The 20,994-nt window shown below is 40.2% G+C and overlaps 1 protein-coding gene across 1 annotated transcript in view; it reads left to right on the plus strand.

Moving 5' to 3' along the window:
* The first annotated feature begins 5,104 nt into the window (after positions 1-5,104).
* CNTNAP1 (contactin associated protein 1) overlaps positions 5,105-20,994 on the plus strand; it is a 51,829-nt gene continuing 35,939 nt past the window's right edge. Inside the window, exons 1-3 of the mRNA XM_081931877.1 lie at positions 5,105-5,253; positions 7,058-7,159; positions 8,867-9,060. Coding sequence (XP_081788003.1) covers positions 5,178-5,253; positions 7,058-7,159; positions 8,867-9,060 — 372 coding nt within the window. The 5' untranslated portion in view covers positions 5,105-5,177. The remainder of the gene's footprint in view (positions 5,254-7,057; positions 7,160-8,866; positions 9,061-20,994) is intronic.

Consider the following 20,994-nt stretch of genomic DNA (forward strand, 5'->3'; position numbering starts at 1 on the left):
GTTTGCCATCCCAGCTCTAGGGTCAGCAACTCAGACATAATTATTAATAACATACTGTAGATATTCTAATTTGATAAGTAACTTTTGAATATCTCTATGTTGCAGGGTACAATATTGCACAGAAAACTCGAGGCTGTTCTCTATTCTCTGCTTAAAATTAATTTACAAAGGTAGACAATAGCGAAAGCCAATTATAATTGCAGGACGTCTTTTCCTCCCCTTCACTGCCTTTCTGTCAAGAATCACTTATCTCTCCAACCTCGAGTCACTTATGCATCATCTATCTACCCTCCTCTAGGTACCCAATACTTTTTCTCATGCTAGTTGGTATAGTTTTATCTCAGTCAAAAAAAAAAGAAATACCGATCCATCTACAATACATGCTTAACTCCTAATCCTTCAATTTGCAGATGGAAAAGACTGATGAAAAGATGAAGGGAAAATGTGAGTAAGAGTCTGGCAGGTTCTGACCAGTTCTGGAGAACTGCTAGGAGAAATTTTGAGTAGTTTGGAGAATCGGTAAATACCACCTCTGACTGGCTCCGCCCCCATCTATTCTCTGCCTCCCGAGTTCCAGCTGATCAGGAGGAAATTGAGATTTTGCAGTATCCTTCCCCTGCCATGCCCACCAAGCCACACCCACCAAGCCATGCCCACCAAACCATGCCATGCCTACCAAGACACGCCCACAGAACCGGTAGTAAAAAAAATTTGAATCCCACCACTGGTTCACATTTTGCACATAAATAGACTTTGAGTTTTAGCTTATAATAATAATAATAATAATAATAATAATAATAATAATAATAATAATAATAATAATAATAATAATAATAATAATAATAAATAATATTTATTTCTTAGCCGCACCCTCTCCCGAAGGACTCGGGGCGGCGTACAATGAAACATATGAAATAAATATGGACAAAACAAACATATAACAGAGACATATACCGAGACATACACAAGGAGGAGGTCGGCTGATAAATAAAACAATTAAAATACAATATTTAAAAACCCCTAGATAATTAAATATAATTAAAATACCCAGTAAAAGCCCGTCAGGAGCGATATGGTTAGATCAAAGATGAGCCAGGCCAGCTGCTTGGAATAGGTGGGTCTTAAGCTTAATACGAAAGGAGCGGAGGTCAGAGGTATTCCTAATATCCGGAGGGAGGTCATTCCACAGGGCTGGGCCCGCCACAGAGAAGGCTCTACTCCTAGGCGCCGCCCCCCGAAACTGTCTTGTGGATGGCACCTGGAGGAGGCCCTCTCTGTGCGAGCGGATTGGTCGCAGGGATGTATGGGGCAGAATACGATCCCGCAAGTAACTAGGTCCTGAGCCATGGAGCGCTTTAAAGATTATTATCAAAACCTTGAAACGCACCCGATAGACCACAGGAAGCCAGTGCAGCTCGCGCAGGAACGGTGTCACATGGGAGTACCTAGTACTCCCCATAATTACCCGCGCGGCTGCGTTCTGGACCAACTGTAGCCTCCGGGTGCATTTCAAGGGAAGCCCCATGTAGAGAGCGTTACAGTAGTCCAAGCGAGACGTCACCAGCGCATGAGTGACTGTGCGTAAGGCGTCCCGGTCCAGTAGGGGGCGCAATTGACGCACCAGGCGAACCTGGTGGAACGCCCCCCTTGCCACGGCTGTCACATGGTCATCCATGGACAGCCGGGCATCCAGGAGGACGCCCAAATTGCGCGCCCGCTCCACGGGGGCAAGTTGAATGCCCCCAATGGCCAATGATGGAATTAATTAGCTGAACCGGGGAGCTGGTACCCACAGCCACTCCGTCTTGGAGGGGTTGAGCTTGAGTCGGTTGTCATCCATCCAGATCCGTACAGCTTCCACACACCGGGACATCACTTCGATGGCCTCGTTGGGGTGGTTCGGGGTGGAAAAGTACAGCTGAGTATCATCAGCGTACAGATGGTATCCCACCACGAAACCACGGATGATCTCACCCAGCGGCTTCATATATGTGTTGAAGAGGAGTGGCGAGAGGACTGACCCCTGTGGCACCCCACAAGTAAGGGGGCGTAGGGTCGACCTCTCTTCTCCTGCCAACACACGCTGCGTCTGGTCAGAAAGGTAGGAGCCGAACCACCGCAAAACGGTGCCCCGGACCCCCAGCCTCTCCAGCCGGCGCAGCAGGATACCATGGTCGATGGTATCAAAAGCCGCCGAGAGGTCTAATAGGACCAGGATAGAGGAACAACCTCTGTCTCTGGCCCTCCAGAGATCATCCACCAACGCGACCAAGGCCGTCTCCGTGCTGTGACCGGGGCAGAAGCCGGACTGGCACGGGTCTAGATAATCATTTTCCTCCAGATGTCGTGGAAACTGGTAGGCCACCACACTCTCTACAACCTTCGCCAAAAAGGGAAGGTTGGAGACAGGACGATAATTGGCCAGCTCCAAAGGGTCCAGGGAAGGCTTCTTGAGCAAGGGTCTCACCACCGCCTCTTATCATGATATAAATGTCTACCGTGATTCACAATAAATGTGGTTTGCAGCCTTCAGTTGTCTCCAACCTTCCCTTTTTGGCGAAGGTTGTAGAGAGTGTGGTGGCCTACCAGTTTCCACGACATCTGGAGGAAAATGATTATCTAGACCCGCGCCAGTCCGGCTTCTGCCCCGGTTTTCAATTTATAACCATTCATTTAGTAATTGTTCAAAGTTACAATGGCACTGAAAAAAGTGACCGATTTTCGCACTTACAGCCATTGTGACATCCCCATGTTCACATGATCAAAATTTGGGCGTTGGCAACTGGCATCCTTTTCTGACAGTTTTACTGTTCTGGAAACATGTGATCACTATTTTAATCTTACCAGATGGCTTCCCACAAGCAAAATCAATGGGAGAAGCCAGATTCTTTTAATGACCACATGATCCACTTAACAACTGCAGTGATTTGCTTAACGGCTATGCCAAAAAGGTTGTAAAATGAGCAAAACTCACTTAACAACTGCCTTGATTAACAATGGAAATTGTAAATTGAAGACTGCCTATATTGAATAAATTTCAATTTGGATCACACATGTAAACAAAACATGGCTTAGAACAGTGTGCAAAACCAACTGAAGGCTGCAATCCCTTCAATTGTCATAAATCCAATCCATTTCAGTGGCACTTACTTGATATACTAGTAACTTTCAAACATGATCCAAAAATGTACTCAGAAGTAAGTGCCATTTACTTCTGAGTACATTTTTGGATCATGTTTTAAAGTTGCTAATATATCAATATGACTGGACTTCCATGGCATATTCAACACTAGCGAACATATTTTAATCTAGCCTGCTTCATGAACTTTTATATTTGGATAGTGATCTTTTGTGTTGCATAAACCTAGAAAATTGGGTTAACTCAACAAACCATGATGACTCAAGTGTACACAGCCAGATAGAACATCTTTATAGCCTTTGTTTGACTGTGGAGATTTTCTATAATCCAGATCATGGTTTCCCCAAAGGTGCCTTCCAAAAGGCAACTGGACTTTTTTCCCCCTGAACTGAAACAAAGAAGCTTCTTGGATAAGAAGTGAAATGTTTTCAAAGAAAAAACCAAGAAAGTCCAGTTGCCTTTTGGAAAAGCACTTTTGGGACATAGCCTTTTCTATCTATAAAATGGAAAGAGTATTTGTCATGAATGAATAAGTAAGTAAGTGACATTAAAGATGCTAAAAATTCAAATGAGTTGGCCAGGACTACAAGTTTTGATCATTGTAGGAAATCTGTGAGAAAGCACTTCTGGATTTATGAAGAATATATTTCCCCATTAATGTTGGCCTCTTAAAAGTAAATATTAATGTGACACACTCGCATTATAATTTGGACCTTATTTCATTATAAAGCATAAGACCTGGAATATGATGGAAAAGAATAGCAGCAACGGGATAGATCAGGGGTGTCCAAACTTGGGAACTTTAAGACTTGTGGACTTCAACTCCCAGAATTCCCCAGCCAGCATGGCTGGCTGGGGAATTCTGGGAGTTGAAGTCCACAAGTCTTAAAGTTCCCAAGTTTGGACACCCCTGGGATAGATAGAAGAATCAGTTAATTAAATACCTAAAAGTTTGATTTACATATCATTTTCCCCACCTTCCTTTTTAGATAGTCCCCTCTAATATGATTAATTACATGTGAAATAATGAAGGGATATCAGTATAAAGTTTTCAAAATTCCCAGGTGGAATGCTTTGAAGGTTTGTTAGTTTTTGATATACCTTCTCGCTTAAACTATTCATGTCAGGAGGGACGTTCCATGTTTATGTTATCATTTTCAATGAATTAATAATGAGTTAAGTTGACAGGTGAAGGTACACCAGGTAATAGTTGAGCTTTTGGACTGGCATCAGCTCCTAATGCATCCATAGAAGTTCACCAACTGATTTTGGGTCATTCTCATTCTCTCTCGCAGGACTTGTGAGACAACTGGGAGGCAGACACACAACTTATTTTATTAATTTAATTTGTACCCCACCTTTATTATTTTGTAAAAATAATAAAAATAAACTCAAGGTGGTAAACATTCTGCACACACCTGCCTCCTCGTATTGTTCCCACAACAATCCAGTGAGGTGGGTTGGGCTAAGAGAGTGTGACTGGTCCAGAGTCACCCAGCTGACTTTTGACATCTAAGGTGAGATTTGACCTGGTAGACTCCTGCTTTCTAGTCTGGTGCCTTAACCACTAGACCAAACTGGCTCTATATACCTTGAGCAATTCTCTGAAAGGCAAAGCAAAAATATATAGGAGGTTTCCAGTTTTCCACATAATACTCTGCTTCCAAATATAATACTGTATTGATTAAACTGATGACAGTTAAACTGCAACTTACTGGGAGGGCATTAAGCTGGGCGCCTTACACAGAAGCTGGGAAAGTTTAATTTTGTAGAGAAAAATAGTACATGAAATAAATATTATAAATAAGCCCTTACAGGCTGGTTCGAAGATAATGCTGACGAAGAGCGCCCTTCGATCGCCATCTAGCCTACTTCTCCAGGTATCCCTTGGTAGGTATACGCAGGCGCACCACCGCAGTGGAGCGCGCGTCTGGCTGCTCGGGGCAGGAGGCGGCGGCTGGCGGAGCACACGTGGGCCAGCGGCCAGGCGGCCGGGCGTCTGAGAGCGGAGCAAGTCGTGCGGCTTTGCAGCTTCACCATGGGTGGCAGCCGGCAGTTTTTCGTGCTGCTCTTCGCGGCTTTCCTGCATCTCTACAACTGCAGCTGGTTCAAGCGTGAGTGTCCCAGGACAAGGCGCCTTTGCTTTTAGCTGCATTGCGGCGGTAGCAAGTATCGGGCCGGGCGTGAAGGAAGAAATATTGCGATGGGGAAGGGTACGAGCCTCGGGCGTCTCTCCCTAGCGCAGGGGTGACTGCGGCGCATTTGAAGCAGTTGGGGATGCTGCCTTTGCGCCAACTGGGGGGATGCGCCTCAAAGATCTTGCTCCGCTAGGTTGCTGAAGGGACCCGAAATACGGTTGAGGCTTCCCTTGAAGAACATCTTGCTTCCTCCCTCTTCTGCCAAAGAGTTCGGCAAGGAGCCTGATCTCGGGGCGGGGAAATGGGGGGGGGGGGGAGAGGATTCCTGGTTGCTGACGGAGTGGGACTCAGGAATGAGGTTGATACATTCTAGTCAAACATTAGGAAAGGCCTGGACACTTTTTCAGTAATGCTGTTTCCTCACCTTGTTCCTCTCCTGTGCCAATAAAAACTGATAATAGGTGTCCCCCAAAATCATTCCACGGGTGATTTGCAGGAGACCAGGGTTTTATATTGGCTTGCCCTCACTCCTTCTTCTCTTTTACAAGAGATAAAGACCCTGTTTTTTGCAAGACCCTGGTCTCCTGAAAATCATCCCTGGAATGTTGGGGCACACCTTTTATCAGTTTCTATTCGACTCCTGGCCTTTTGCAGCAAGTGACGTCTGTCAAATGCCTGGGGCTATAATTTCCATCACCTGCGCTAGTTATGGAGGGTGGTACTTGTAGTGTTAGGTGTAATCCCAAAAGAACTTGGTTTGGTAAAGAGGGCTGTGAATTCTTTATCAATATTGGTTACAAAGGCCGATTCTTGAGCCTTGAGTGGCAGTTTTTCCCTTTTCCATCCTCTTCTCATTTCCCCAAACTCTGCAAAATGGTAAACATTCTTGGACCATTTCTTTTCTTCCTTTTACCAAGCATCTGTTGACTTTGCATTACTTCACTTTCAAGGGATTTGATGGAAGAAGGAGAGTTCTGTGCCCATTTTTGCAGAAGAGGACTCGATTCTACGCAGTTCAAGCAAATTTTTAGAGTGTGGCAGAAGGATCAGATGGCCACCTACTTGTGTCCTTCATTTACTGTACATTTTGCTTGAACCCCTCACATGTGTCCATCTCCCGTTATTCTCTTTCTCTCTCCATGATAACACCTTGCTGCCTACTTGTTCTGATGTCTCATAGATGAGCAGGAGGGAGGGATGAGAAAAGATTTCCTCATTTTGCTCTCCCGCAGATAAAGGCAAGAGCGGAGCCTGCAAGGGCGTGTCAGCCACTCTCTGCAGTGGGAGAGGACAAGGGAAAACAACTAGGGGAAGAGGAGGGAGGGAGGGAGGGAGGGAGGGAGGGAGGGAGGGAGCAATGGACAGCACAGAACTGAATAGCCGGATGGAATTTCAGCCTGCTGTTATATTTCTGTTGTTTCACCATGACTGACAGCCACAAACCTTTGCTTTTACACCAAATTACTTTGGTTTTCTTCCGACTTATTTCTTCAAAAAGTATTATATGGGGCATGCTTCTTTCTTGTGGAAATCTATACCCTAATGCAATGTAACAACAGACTAAAAAGTGAAGTCTCCTTCAAGTTGAGCTTGACACCTACTGATTTCATGGACACGTTTATGTATTTTCTTGGCAGCAATAATGGGAGTGGAACACAGCGCCACTTTCTGGGATTTTAACTTCCCAATCTTGCCTGCAGCCTGGTTTTTTCACCCATCCCCAACCTAGCTGGCTCCTGGCTTGGCTAGAAGGATGACTTCTTCCCACTTTCCTCTGTAGGTCGCTGTGATTATGAATTGGTTGGCCCTCTCTATGTTTGGAACCTCGGTGCATCCTCTCATTCTAGCATCTTCCGTGCTGCTACGTTTGGTCGGATTTATGGTAAGTTCAACAGGCAGAATTCCTGCCCCCCCCCCCCCGAATTCTCTCTAGTTTAACATTTAACTACAGCTAAATTAATTCCATATTACAAATTTCAGAAAGTTCAAAGGACGTTCACAAGCAGAGCATGATGACACAATCTATCCTTTTAATTCCATATATGTGCAAAAGTCACAATCCCCATAGGGCAGGGGTGTCCAAACTTGGGAACTTTAAGACTTGTGGACTTCAACTCCCAGAATTCCCCAGCCAGCCATGCTGGCTGGGGAATTCTGGAAGTTGAAGTCCACAAGTCTTAAAGTTCCCAAGTTTGGACACCCCTGACATAGGGCTAGTGAAGCATGATAATAAGACAAAAATGTAGCCTTTTAGGATTGAGGGTTTCCAAAAACAATTTCCTAGCAGTTGTTTCCTAGCTACTTTTGCTTTGCTTCTTCTGACATTGGGCCTAGCTAAACAAATCAGGGAGCCTCCATCTCTGAATTACAATTTTTTAGCATTATGTCTAGATTGAGATGTATGGCTATTCTTTTTTTTGTGCCTTCAAATCAGTGTGGACTCCTGGCAGCTGCCCATATAAATCCCTGCTGCTTTTTTTTGGCAGGATTTTAGAAGTGGTTTGCTATTGCCTCCTTCCTAGAGGTGGGAGAGAGTGACTGACCCAAGGTCACCCAGCTTGCTTTGTGTCTAAGTCAGGACTAGAACTCATGACCTTCCAGTTTCTAGCCTGATGCCTTAACCACTATACTAAACTGGCTCCATTGTTTTCCTAGAAAGCCTGAATTGGGAACCAAGGACAAATCTTTTGCAAATCTGCCTTGTGAGGAGATGTGAACCTGGCATCATGGTCTGGAATTAATGAAAAACAAGCCATGGATAAAGGTTCTCTGGTTTGGTTAGTTGCGTTGCTTACATCAGGAGCAATCAAGCAGAAGATACCAGGATACTTGATCAATCATTACATTGTGATTGCCTGCTATTGACCCAGAACCTCCAGACAAGAACTGAATCACTTTGTGGCCATGACTCTCTTTTCCAGAACCTGATGGGGTTAAGACAATGGTGTCTTTGACATCATTCATTGTGGATAATGATGACTTTGGCACTTTACTATACACCACTGATGGCGAACCTTTTAGACACCGAGTGGCCAAACTGTGTGCGCATACACATGCCCAAATTGAAAGGTGAACGCATGCACGCAAACGTGTGCATGCACAGACATGTGTGAGCATGCACATGCGTGGACATGTGCACGCACATGCACGGACATGTGCACATGCGCAGCAGAGACCTGAAGACCAGCTGGCCGGTGGGAGGCAGGGCATCCCAACACCGGCAGTGCGGCAAAAGGTAAGATCTTTTTTTTTTTCGTGAGCTTCTGTTTCGTGGTTTGCAGGGAAACAGAAGCTCATGAAAGAAACACCACGGAGATCTGACCTGGGGCGACAGCACGCATGCCAGCAGAGAGGGCTCTGAGTGCCACTTCTGGCATGTGTGTCATAGGTTCACCATCATGGCTATACACCATACTTCCATGGCACATGATAGAAATCCAGGAAGGTCCTTCCAAACTTTTCCCCATCCCCCAGATTGGGGCTTGCTGGATTGGATGGACACAACTATTTGTTTTCTGTTTTTTTAAAAGAAAAGCAAAATATTATATATTTTCATTAGTCTCTCATCTATTTATATTACACTGTACAGGTGCTGGTGGTTGGTCACCAGATCCTCAAGACAAGCATCCATGGCTCCAGATTGATCTGACAAGGAAAGCACATATAAAAACCATTGCTACTCAGGGGACCTTCAATACCTACAATTGGGTGACACGCTACATTGTCCTCTATGGTGATCATCCCAGCAATTGGAAGCCTTATTTCCAACAGGGGGGCAACTGGGTAAGAGAGAATTTGTGGCTTCTGCCCTCAGATGGAGAAAGGGGTGTAGCATGCAGTATAACTTCCAGATATTCCTGTATATACTTACATATGCATTTATTCATCATCTGTTCCAAGCAGGGAGGTCATTCTGTTATGAACTGGATGCCTTCAGAGATATTCTGTGGCACTCCAGGGTAAAATGATATTCCATCACGTTTGACTGAAAATGAATCTGGATTGGACTAAAGCTTCAGGAGCAGTAATGTTTTTATCTTTTATACCCTTCTAATTTCTTACCTTCACAATCCTTTTCTTAAACATCTTTTACTTATTGTCCCTTTTATTTATCATGTCTGCTATCTGTTTGTCTGCTTTGCTTGGGAGTGTCACTTCCCTGTCTTGCTTTCTTCCTAGACTTAGACTAAGGTGCTTTTTAAAAACCATGTTAGAATGTTTTTCTATTTTGCTTTGTTCTGCTTTTTAAAAAATGTTAGCAGTTTTATTATAATCAGAATTACCAAGATGGCTCATTGGTAGTTTCTGTGGCACAAGGGTCAAATATTTAGTTTCTGATGAGGTATGAATTTAATTTGACACATGCAGACATTATATTGTGATAGAATGTGTATAGTCAATCTTGTTAATTGTATAAAATGCATTGTTTTTTCACTACTGAAGATGTGAAAGCTAATAGCCTGCATATGTTTCAGATTAGAATTCCCTTTATTTCTTTTATGTAGCCTGGCTGGATGCAATAAGTCTGGATTAGTAGAAAAGCCACCCATAGTGACTGTGCAAAACGTAGTCAGTTGGGGAACCATGTGGTGTCATTTAATTTTTTTTTGCAGAAAGTGGCATGCAAATTGTACAAGCATTTAAAATTAATTCAAGAAAAAGGTCACTTAATTTGCCTGTTAATCTGAGCTATAGTTTATAATCAATCCAGTGCTTTTCTAGCAAGTTACACTACAGTCTAATACTGTGGGTAGTTTATAAAGGTAAAATAAGAGAGACCCAGGTTCAAGTTGAGATTCCATCACAGAAGTCTATATTTCTTAGGCAATTTTCTCACAGGATTGTTATGGGAACAAATTGGAGGAAGAAGCAGCACTATCCATACCACTTGATATATATATATATATATATATCAAGAGATACATAATTTGAGTCAGTTAAGCTTAACGTTTTTATTTTGTTTCATGCTCTCCTTCCAGGTTCTATTCAATAAAATGCCTCTACCAGACTGACTGTAACCTGCCTTTCTGTTTCCAGAATGAGATTATAGAATCTGGCTTAATGCCACACAGAACAGAGTAGACAATTTTTTTGGGATTGAGATTGCATGTTTTATTTTGTTTTCAGAATATTTTGGATTAAAATGGAAAATTTAGATTATTTCTTTATTTAATTCAACTAATTAATTAAATTAAACTAAATTAAATCTAATTAAAATTAGATAAAAATTTAATACAAACTAAGGAAAATATAAACAAGAAAAAACAAAGCAAACTGCAAAAAGGGAAAAAAAAGAAAATGGGGAAGTGTTTCCTTATCATATATCTCATTTTTTATCTATTACAAATAATAAAACTTCATCTTTTAATCTTAATAAAACCCATTAAGAAGTACTAAAAATAACTATAACAATAATGATATACTGGTAGTCATTGACGTATTACAGGATCTGAACCCCAAATTACGCATATGCTGTTCATTAAGCTGGTCAACATGTGGTTGTGACCAAATTTATGACTTTTTTTGTGACAGTGGTTAAGTGAATGGTAGGGTTGATAAGTGTACCCATTGTCTTGTGTTTTGTGTTTTTTTTACTGTAAATTGGAGCTAAATGCCATTTTTCCAGCAAAAAATAGAGACAGAAATTATAATCATGTGACTTGGGATCAGTGGTGAAATCTAATTTTTCCCTCCACTGGTTCTGTGGGTGTGGGTTGGTGGTGGAGTGTCATGTGACTGGGTGGGCGTGGCCAACCTTTTTCCCCACTTTTTAAAGCATTTTTCCCTGCCGTGAAAAAATGCTTTAAAAAGTGAAAAAATGCTTTAAAAAGTGAAGAAAAGAGCTTCTGGTGATTGCGCGGCTTAGCTGTGAGCTGGGAGGATTTCACCCTTACTTGGGATGCTGTCAATAGCTGAAAATGTGGGCCAGTTGCTAAGCACCTAAAAATGCAATCATGTAACTGGGGGGGGGGGGGATGTTGGAACTTTGAATCTAAGTACCATTTTTAAAATTTTGTTGTAACCACAATGGTTGTTAAGTGACAGTTTTGTAAATCAAAAACTACATACTTTAGACTAGTAAATCTATTTTATAATTCTTTACACAATATTCTTGTAATATTTTTCTAAAAATAGGGAAAAATCATTATAAACAATTTTTTAAACTTCATTATTGAAACTTAATTAAGGAAATTTAATTGGATCAACAACTACTATGGTAGAAGCAATAAACTGAAAATATTAATCTTAAATCCCTTGAAATGATGTCCCACAAATTAATGTCTTGCCATGTTTCTTAATCTTTTCTCAATTATGGTTTCATAGCTTATCACTTTCACCAAAAATACAAAGCTTTGTTGTTTCCCTATCTTATCCTATAAACAAATATTTAAGGTTTCATCATTCAGTCCTAGTCACAGTGCAAGTTTCAAAATTATTTTTCCCCTTCCTCTGAAGGGTGCAAAGACATGGGGCTGAGGTAATGTCACTATAAGGTTGGGTTAACCTCCCTTTTGCATAAATATTCCCTCTCTGTATATTAGGAACATTAGAGGATCCATAGCCCTGTTTTTAATGGGTAAAATTTGACTCTTTGATTTAAAAGTCAGTGTATCATCCTGAAAAAAGGAAGCTTATACTTCATATAATTATTTTATATGACATGTTACCACTAGGTTAAAGACAGTGACAATATCTTGGGCGATACTAAAATTGTACACACATTTCTAATGTCATCTATTCCACAGATATTTTTATCATGTAATATTAATATTGGAGCTTTCATTGCTTGTTTTACATTCCTCGGTCACTTGTCATTCTCTCTTCTGTCTCGGTGCTTCTCATGATTCATTATTAGCTTTGCATTACCCAACAGAATATTAATCTGATTCAGGAGATCAAATGTTGTCTTCTTTGGATGATGCTAACTTGATCTGTTGGCAAGTGTATCTCAGTTCATTCTGGATTTCTCTATAAATGTGAGGGCTGTTACTTAACTGAAATTGCACATTTATTTTGGTCCTCCTGATAGAACTTGTGTTAGTCTTCACAATAGGTTTTTTTTTGGCTACTGTTCTTTTTAATTACTGATTATGACAAATCCTTCTGATCTAATTTAATTTGCATCTGGGTTCTTGGGTACAATTTTGCAAATTAAACATTCTATGATTGTTACTGAAGTGGAACCATTGGATTGTTTTTGTATAGAGTATCAGACCTGCCCCAATGTGGTCCCTTAGGAAAGAAAGACTCTCAGCTCCATTAGGTTGAAACAAATCGTTCTTTTACTAAGGAAGTTGATTGCAGTAAAGTCAGGCTAACTCTATAGTTTCCCACATGAAAAATATACAGAAAAGATTCCCTTCTCCCCTTTCCTTTGTGACAAATCCCTGCTTCGCCAATCAGAGCTCACCAAGATGTTATGAGAATACTGAGATGTTGTGGACAATTCACATTCCTTTCTTGGGATGCATGGCCTTGGTGCCTCTGATACAAGTCAGTTACAGGCTTCTCTGATCTTCATCATCTTTCATTCCCTCCTCCCTATTTTCCATCACACACACACACACACACACACACACACACACACACACACACACACTCTGACCATTTGTCCACCCTTCTCCTCTCTAGCCTTTGATGGTGAGAACTGGCAGGAATTGGCAAGACTGACATAGAGTTACTTAAAACCAGCCAAGTAATACATTCTTTCAAAAGTTATAACTTAGATTTATAGCTGTCAATCATTGGTTGTAGCAGGCTGTACTTATGACATGGATGGGCGTTGCTTTATTACGGAATAGAACTAAGAATTCATCTTCCTGTGAGAGAAGAAACTTTGAAGATTGTGGATAATGGGAGTTGGTTATAATGGGAGTAAAATATGCTTCACTGCAAATTGCAAATGCTTTTCATGTAGGGTACTACTTGTTAAGAGATTATCAACACTTTCCCATTTAGCTACTGTATTTTAAAAACATATCATAGCTATAATTTATTTGATTTTATTTAAAACATTTATATAGCCAATATATAGTGTCTTCTATGATCAGGGCCTTAACAAGGTGAAGGGACTTGTGTGTGTGGTTCCATAGAAAGAAGAACTGATGGCAGGTAGACAAAGCAGTTATAGACTGGAGCCCACTAGATAAAAAGCATCACGAAAGAAACGTAAAACAAGATGGATTGATGACATCAACAAGTATTGTGGGCCCAATTGGCAAAAGGAAACTCAGGACCATATTGGTTGGAAACATGTTACAGAGGTCTTTATCCTGCAGTGGACAGACAATGGCTATGATGATGATGATGATGATGATATTATTATGTAGATAGTAAGATTGTCCATACTTGCAATACCGAGATGCCTGGAAACATAATGTATAATAACTATGACTTTTAAGTTCAGAAATAACAGCTTCATTTGTTATCTAGGATCTATTTGGCATATGTATGATTGTCAGTTTTTTTTTTCAAATGAAGATTATTTTTTGGGCAAAATATTTTAAAACCTTGATTTGACTCTCAAAACTCTAGTGTTGCATGCTCTCTGTTTTATGATCTGGCCTCATTACATTTTTTTCTGGTACTTATAATATCCCAGTAGAGATAATAATTTGGACACCATCAAGAACTAGGCTTTGCCTGTGATAGGCAAAAAAAATCAGCGCTGGATGCGAGTGAGGGCTAATAATTTTATATTCAATTTAATATTGTTTGCTTCTCTGAACAAAACATCTCTGCTTCTTTTAAAAACTAAGCATCTTTTACTACAAATGTTTTGCCTTGATGATATTTTGCATGAAGATTATATTTCATCCTAGAGAACTATTGCTTCAAACAATCTGTGGTCATGTTAATCCTCAGTAAGGCTGTAGATGAACATATAATCCATGAAAACTGAAATTCCCTCCTAATGTTCAAGGAGTGCAGACATTTCCTTTTGGAACAACTAGTAATATAAATTCCAAAATACAATATTTCAAATGAAAGCTTTCAATAGGAGTTAATGAACGTAGGAAAATCTGGATATTTCTAATCTACCAGAGTCCAGAAGAAGCATCCGGTAGTAAAAACACCTCAGCATCTCCAAAATGTAAAATTATTTCATTACAAGTATATCTCTCTCCTTTTATAGGTCTATGAATATATGTATCACATTTCTTGAGCATTGATCTTATTTGTGGACATCAGTTTCTGTTCTGTAGTTGTGTTTCAACCATTCCCATTTATTAATTTGATTTCTATAGCCATGTATCTCATGTATGTGACTCTGGGCAGCTTACAATAAAATAGAGTAAAACAAATATTTGTTTTTTTATTGTTTTAACTGTTTTCTATTTTTAGAATTGTAAACCAAGCCATCCAGAGTCACTTGACTGAGATGGGCAGCTATAGAAATTGAATCAATTAATAAATAAAATTTAAAAAATAAAATAAAACACAAAATATGAAATATAAACACATAAAAGCTGAGCACTTGAAAATAACCATAAACAAAATAAAAACTATGTTCTCAGTCATACTTTTGAAGCAGCAGGGACAGGCATAAACCCAAGTTTTTGTGAAAGGCCAGGAAGGAATAGTCTAATTTCAAGTGGAACAATGGAATTAAGTGCCATAAGGTAGTGCCATAGCAGAAAAGACACTCCTTTTGAGCTTTGCCAGCCAACACTTAGTACATCTATTCTAGTGTGACTTTACTTTGTAAATCACAGCAATGACATTCTAGCTGTATAGAATATATAGGGAGCAGTTTATTGGAGGGAAACTTATGGTTGTTAGGCAAGCACCATGGAGAGTTACTTCCTCATGACACACTAGGGCGCTGCAATAGATGCTTCTGAGCCCATAAGATTGCTCAACTGTCAGTAGCATGTATTTTGAATATTGTTTGAGTACTGCCTCTAAAGTATTACTGGCAATATCAAGCTTTGCTGCTTGATCTACAGGCAATGCAACAGAAGATGAAGCAAGCCCTAGAAATATTTATAGATGGATTCTAAACCCATTCTTGTCAGCCTCGCTAGGTGAATCAGGGCGGGAAATCAACTCTGCAGGAAATTAAACATACTTTTAAATTAAGATTGGCTAGTTATAGCATAATCTTGCAAGTCAGATTGTGCTCTACCTCCTTTTCCTTCTCTTTATAATGTAATGAATTAGAGCAGTGGTGAAATTCATTTTTTTTTACTACTGGTTCTGTGTGCGTAGCAGGGGAAGGATACTGCAAAATCTCCATTCCCACCACACTCCAGGGAAAGGTTATTGCAAAATCTCCATTCCCACCCCACTCTGGGGCCAGCAAGAGGTGGTATTTGCTGGTTCTCCAAACTACTCAAAATTTCCGCTACCGGTTCTCCAGAACCTGTCAGAACATGCTGAATTTCACCCCTGAATTAGAAGTATCTGCCTGAATCATTTTCAAATGCAGTATTAATCTTGTGGCATTCAAAATGATTTCAGCCCCTTTTGCCTAGAACAGTGGTGGGCAACCTTTTTTTTCAACTGAGCCAAATCTCGCCAAAACCATGATTGAAATTTATTTTGAGAGCCACATTTTTAAAACTGAAAATACATAGGATGGTACACTGTTTTTAGTTTCAATAAACTCTGGCATTTGAAGCATGCAAGTCTTAAAGCTGTCAAGTTACAAGATCCTTGCATCCCTAACCCTTTAGGAAAAAAAAACCAAGGGATCTTCAAACCTGACAGCTTTAAGACTTGTGGACTTCAACTCCCAGAATTCTGAGAATTGAAGTCCACCAAGGGCATCAATCATATTAGCCCAGGGATCTGCAAAATTGGCTCTTAAGACTGGTGGACTTCAACTCTCAGAATTCTGAGAGTTGAAGTCCACCAAGGGCATCAATCATATTAGCCCAGGCAGGGATCTGCAAAATTGGCTCTTAAGACTGGTGGACTTCAACTCCCAGAATTCTGAGAATTGAAGTCCACCAGTCTTAAAACAGCCAACTTTGCAGACCTCTGTGTTAGCCCAAAGCCTGGCGCTGGGCGGGCCTTGCTCCCCCATTGGTGGAGCCCCAGGAAGCGAGGAGGGAGAAAAAGAGACGAAGGCCAAGGAGCTTCTCCCCCCCCCCGCAAAAATCTTATCAGGGAGCCGGCGGGCAGTAGCAAATTAGCTGATCATGCGGCGTGATCGGCCAATTTGCTACTGCCTGCCCGGCTCCCCGGTTAGATTTTTGCTGGGAGGAGGCGGGGGGGGGGGGAAGTTCCTTAGCCTCCGTTTCTTTTTCTGCCTCCTCGCTTCTTGTCCCCGCCCGACTTCAGGATCCTCCCTAATCATTGTGGGTCAAAAAGAAAAAAAGGGAAAGAGGCGCTTGTTTTGAAGTGCCCGAGAGGAGGGAGGGGAGCGGGCGCCCGGCACACAGAAGAGCCACATTAAAGTGTGTAAAGAGCCGCATGTGGCTCGCGAGCTGCGGCTTGCCGACCACTGGCCTAGAAGTAAACTCCCTGGGTATTTCTGATAGGTTTCTCTTCCTTCCTCTTCACACAACTTTATGAGCTTTTGACTTAGCTTTTAATGCATACCTCTCAGTCACTGATTTACAAAGATACTTCCTGTGAGTTTGTAGAAACATACATGTTTACAATTTCTCCCCCAAATAAGTGATCATTGGATCTATTTTTTCTGCACTTTTTCTCATTGTTCAAATACAACATAATTTCTTCAATATTCTTACATTGATTGCACTTAGCAATCTTGTCAAAATATCCTGCCCCTTTTATGTATCTTTTGCCCAATAAGTATCCCTCATGCCCTTAAATCGGTAGAATATAGTGCCTTAATGATGACATAAAGTTTTCTTGCCTGGGTTCTTACTAGCCCTCCTTTTTCAAATTAATTTGGGTGGCTAGTGCTCATTTAAATTTCTTGATCTTAGCCCTGGGTTGCCCCTGGCCCTCTCAAGCTTTGTTATCATCTGCATAGCTTCTTCCAGGTTGACATTCACCATGTGCTGGATAATTTCATTTCTATAAAGTCATAGAAATCTTATAGCTTTCTCATTTAGCTACCTTATGCAGGTATAGTAGGTTCCCCAGTTGCAGTATTCTTTAGTGGAAGCAAACTTACTCATGATTTAATTTTGTCTTGAATAGCATCATCATAAAAGTGGAAGGTTTCAAAATATGTTCTGCTTTTCTGGCCCCATGGCACAAAAGAGAGCGCTTGAATAATGTGTTTTATTGGGCCCAAGAAATGTGCTTTCTCTGTTGTGATATCTGCTTCTCTCCCCCCCCACTCCCCATGGATCTCTATGACTTCTACCAAGTGATATTCTAAAAATCTTTGAAAACCTGGCTGCAGGACAGGGTGACTGATGGGTTGGATGTGGTTTTTGTTTTGATTTGGTTTCTGTTCCCTTCTGAATGGCTGTGATTTGTTTCCTAATTTGTTTTGTTCTTGCTTTTCAAGCATGTAAACCAACCAGGGTAATTTGGAGTAATTAAATTAAATAATAAACAAAGCTGGATTTTTCTTTTTGCATTCAGTCTGGTAGCAGTATTGCAGCAGGAGAACCTCTGCTTCTATTCAGGCCATCAATAAGTCTGCTAAATTAGCAAACCTTTGGAGTGGAAAATGTTTATCTTGCTAAATCTCAAAACTGCAGACCTTCAGGTTTCATAAGGAATTCTGCTATAAATTCTGCTCTAGATGCCTGATACCATGTTTTTTTTTTTCTTTGCAAGGTGGCCTCCGATTGTCATTTAAACAATTAGAATGCAATTTTTTACTGGAAGAATAATGAAATATCCACAGTGAAAGATAGGATTATACAATTGACGGAGTTAATGAGAAAGGCAAAACTGACTAGTTTGGTCAGGGAAAATTCTGTTTTATTTATTTTTCTTTAATTTTAATATTTTTATTATGGGACAAAATTTTTGCAAAAGTAATAATAAAAAGGAATGTAGTTTATTTATAAGATTATTAAATAATTCTATTTGTATTATATTTAGAAATATCTTTTCTGGTTTTATTGTTTTTAGTGTAAGCTACCCAGAGTCCCTTTGAAGCAAGATGAGTGGCAAACAAATTTAATAAACAAATAAATAACAGTAGATGCACTCTATCTTAGCATAGGCAGAATGCTGGCATATGATGCTACATACTGTATACAGCATACAGAAGAATGCTTCTTATAAGAGTGATTTCTACAAGAGTGTAAAGCAATAAACATTCAAAAACATGCTGGACCACAGGTGTCGACTATAGGGATGTCCCTCCATCACCCACTTCCTATGTAGCCTTCCTCCCTTAGCTGTTACCACCATCAATTAATTACTGTTTAGGCTGCCCACAGCTCCCTGAGCTGGGGATTGTTTCAGAGATCAGGCATGTACAGGGTAGTAAGTCCAATTTGGGGAAAAAAACAATAAAATTCTCATGCTTGTCAAAGTGGATTGAGTTTGGAAGACAGTATTCAGGGCCTGCAGAGTGTGTGTGTGTGTGTGTGTGTGTGTGAGAGAGAGAGAGAGAGAGAGAGAGAGAGAGAGAGAGAGAGAGAGAGAATAAGTGATGGATTCCTTTTGAGGTCACCTGAGTATGCCACTGACAGATATCAGATTGTATCCTGTGTCAAAATAAGAGTGAAAATACTGTAATATGTACTCTTAAGGATGACTTACAGTTGCTTCTGATGTTGCTTGGGAATCAAATGAAAGCATAATAAAAAGAGAAAGAAAAGAAGAAAAGAAAGAAAGAAAGAAAAGAAAAAAGACAGAAAGAAAGAAAGAAAAAGACAGAAAGAAAGAAAAGAAAAAAGAAAGAGAGAAAGAAAGAAAGAAAGAAAGAAAAAGAAAAGAAAGGAAAAGAAACACAAAAAGGAAAAGAAAAGAAGAGAAATAATAAGGTACACAAATAAAATAAGGATACAACAAGAAATTGGCATGCTTCTGCCTGAGTGAAGTAATCGTAGTCTCCTTTCCCTATATGGAAACCTAGATAACTCTTTTTGGTTTTGGTTTTCTAGTTCTTTCTGGCAAGATGTACAGAGAATTCTTTGCTGGTTAGGATCAAATTTCATTACAAAGTTTACAAATCCCTCATCCACCATTTTATTAAGTACAAGGGTGGACAAATTAAAACCTCAGAACTATACAGGTAGTCCTCAATTTATGATCACAATTGAGACCAAACGTTCTATTGTTAAGCAAGGCAGTCATTAAGTGAGTTCTGCCTGATTTTATGACACTTTTTTTGGACATAATTATTAAATGCAGTTGTTAAGAGAATCATGAAGTCATTAAGTGAATCTGGCTTCATCCCTTGAATTTGTTGTCAGAAGCCAGCTGGGAAAGTCGCAAATGACAATTACATGTTCCCAGTTGGCTGCAGCTGTCGTAAATACAGACAGATGGCACATACCCAAACTTTGATCATTTAACTATGGAGATGCTGCAGTGGTTGTAAGTGTGAAGACTGGTTATAAGTCACTTTTTTCAGTGTCATTGTAACTTCAAACAGTCGCTAAATGAATGGTTATAAATCGAGGGCTACCTATATGTCACTTCAGATTGAGCTTAAAATAATTTCCTATCACTTTGAAATAGAAAACATACAGAAACTGTGATTCAAGTTGTAAAACAGGCTTAACACATGGTTTGTGTGTATTGTTTGTGTGTATCCCAAAGGTGCATTTTTCAAGAGGCAGCTGAACTTTCTGGTTTTTCTTTGAAGATGTTTTCCTTCTCATCCAAGAAGCTTCTTCAGCTTCTGAAGAAAAACCAGAAAGTCTAGTTGTTGCCTCTTGAAAAAGCACCTTTGGGACAACCATGATCTGGATGACTGAGGATCTCCATAGATATTGTTTGTGTGTGTCTAAAAGAACTCCTAAACCTTTCTGAAAAACTTGGGGAAAAATGTTCATGGACCTGTCAATTAACATTTTTAGGTTCCTCTGCTATTTTAGATATAGATCCCAGGCATGCATTAACTTTAGCTTAGCATTTTGTATAAAGCAGCAGTTGAAGTTCATGATTTATAGCTTGGTGTTATATGAAGCCAGCCAAACCTGACTTATTCAGCGAAACATGATAAACTCTGTGACTTATTTGATACAAGACTTGGAAAAGGAAGAAAAGAAGGACATTTTGTTCCACTTCATTCTGCCAGGGGCCTTTAATCCAGGATAAAATTCCTTATTCTTGTGGGAAACCAGCCTCTCCTGTTTTAGCGGAAACAATATACAGTGGGTTCAGACTCACATGCTCCATACTGCATTACTCAGTGCAGGCAAGAAAAAGTATTGGAAACTTTTATACCTGCTTTTTGCAGAGTCAAGATTCTCATTTTGATTGGAATTTTAAATCATGGTTTGTTGAATATTTCATAGTGATGCAACATACCAAGCCATTGTTTCTCAGCCTTGGCAACTTTAAGGTGGATGGATTTCAACTTCCAGAATTCCCCACCCAGTCATACCTTAAAGTTGGAAAGATTGAAAAACAATGTATAGTGCTAAGCAATTAATAAAATACTTATTTATGAGTGAACAATACATCAGGAAAACTATCATAAATTGGAATGATAAATTGAACTAATTTTATCACTAAAGCAATTAAATTACCGTAACCAGTGACGTGCGGTGAGGTTTATGGCTGGTGAGGCACTGACACAGTGGTGGGTTTCAAATATTTTTAGACTTGTGGACTTCAACTCCCAGAATTCTACAGCCAGGCATGCTCAGTTCCGAT

Source organism: Natrix helvetica (assembly GCF_964273705.1).
Source record: "Natrix helvetica genome assembly, chromosome: Z".
Taxonomy (NCBI): domain Eukaryota; kingdom Metazoa; phylum Chordata; class Lepidosauria; order Squamata; family Natricidae; genus Natrix; species Natrix helvetica.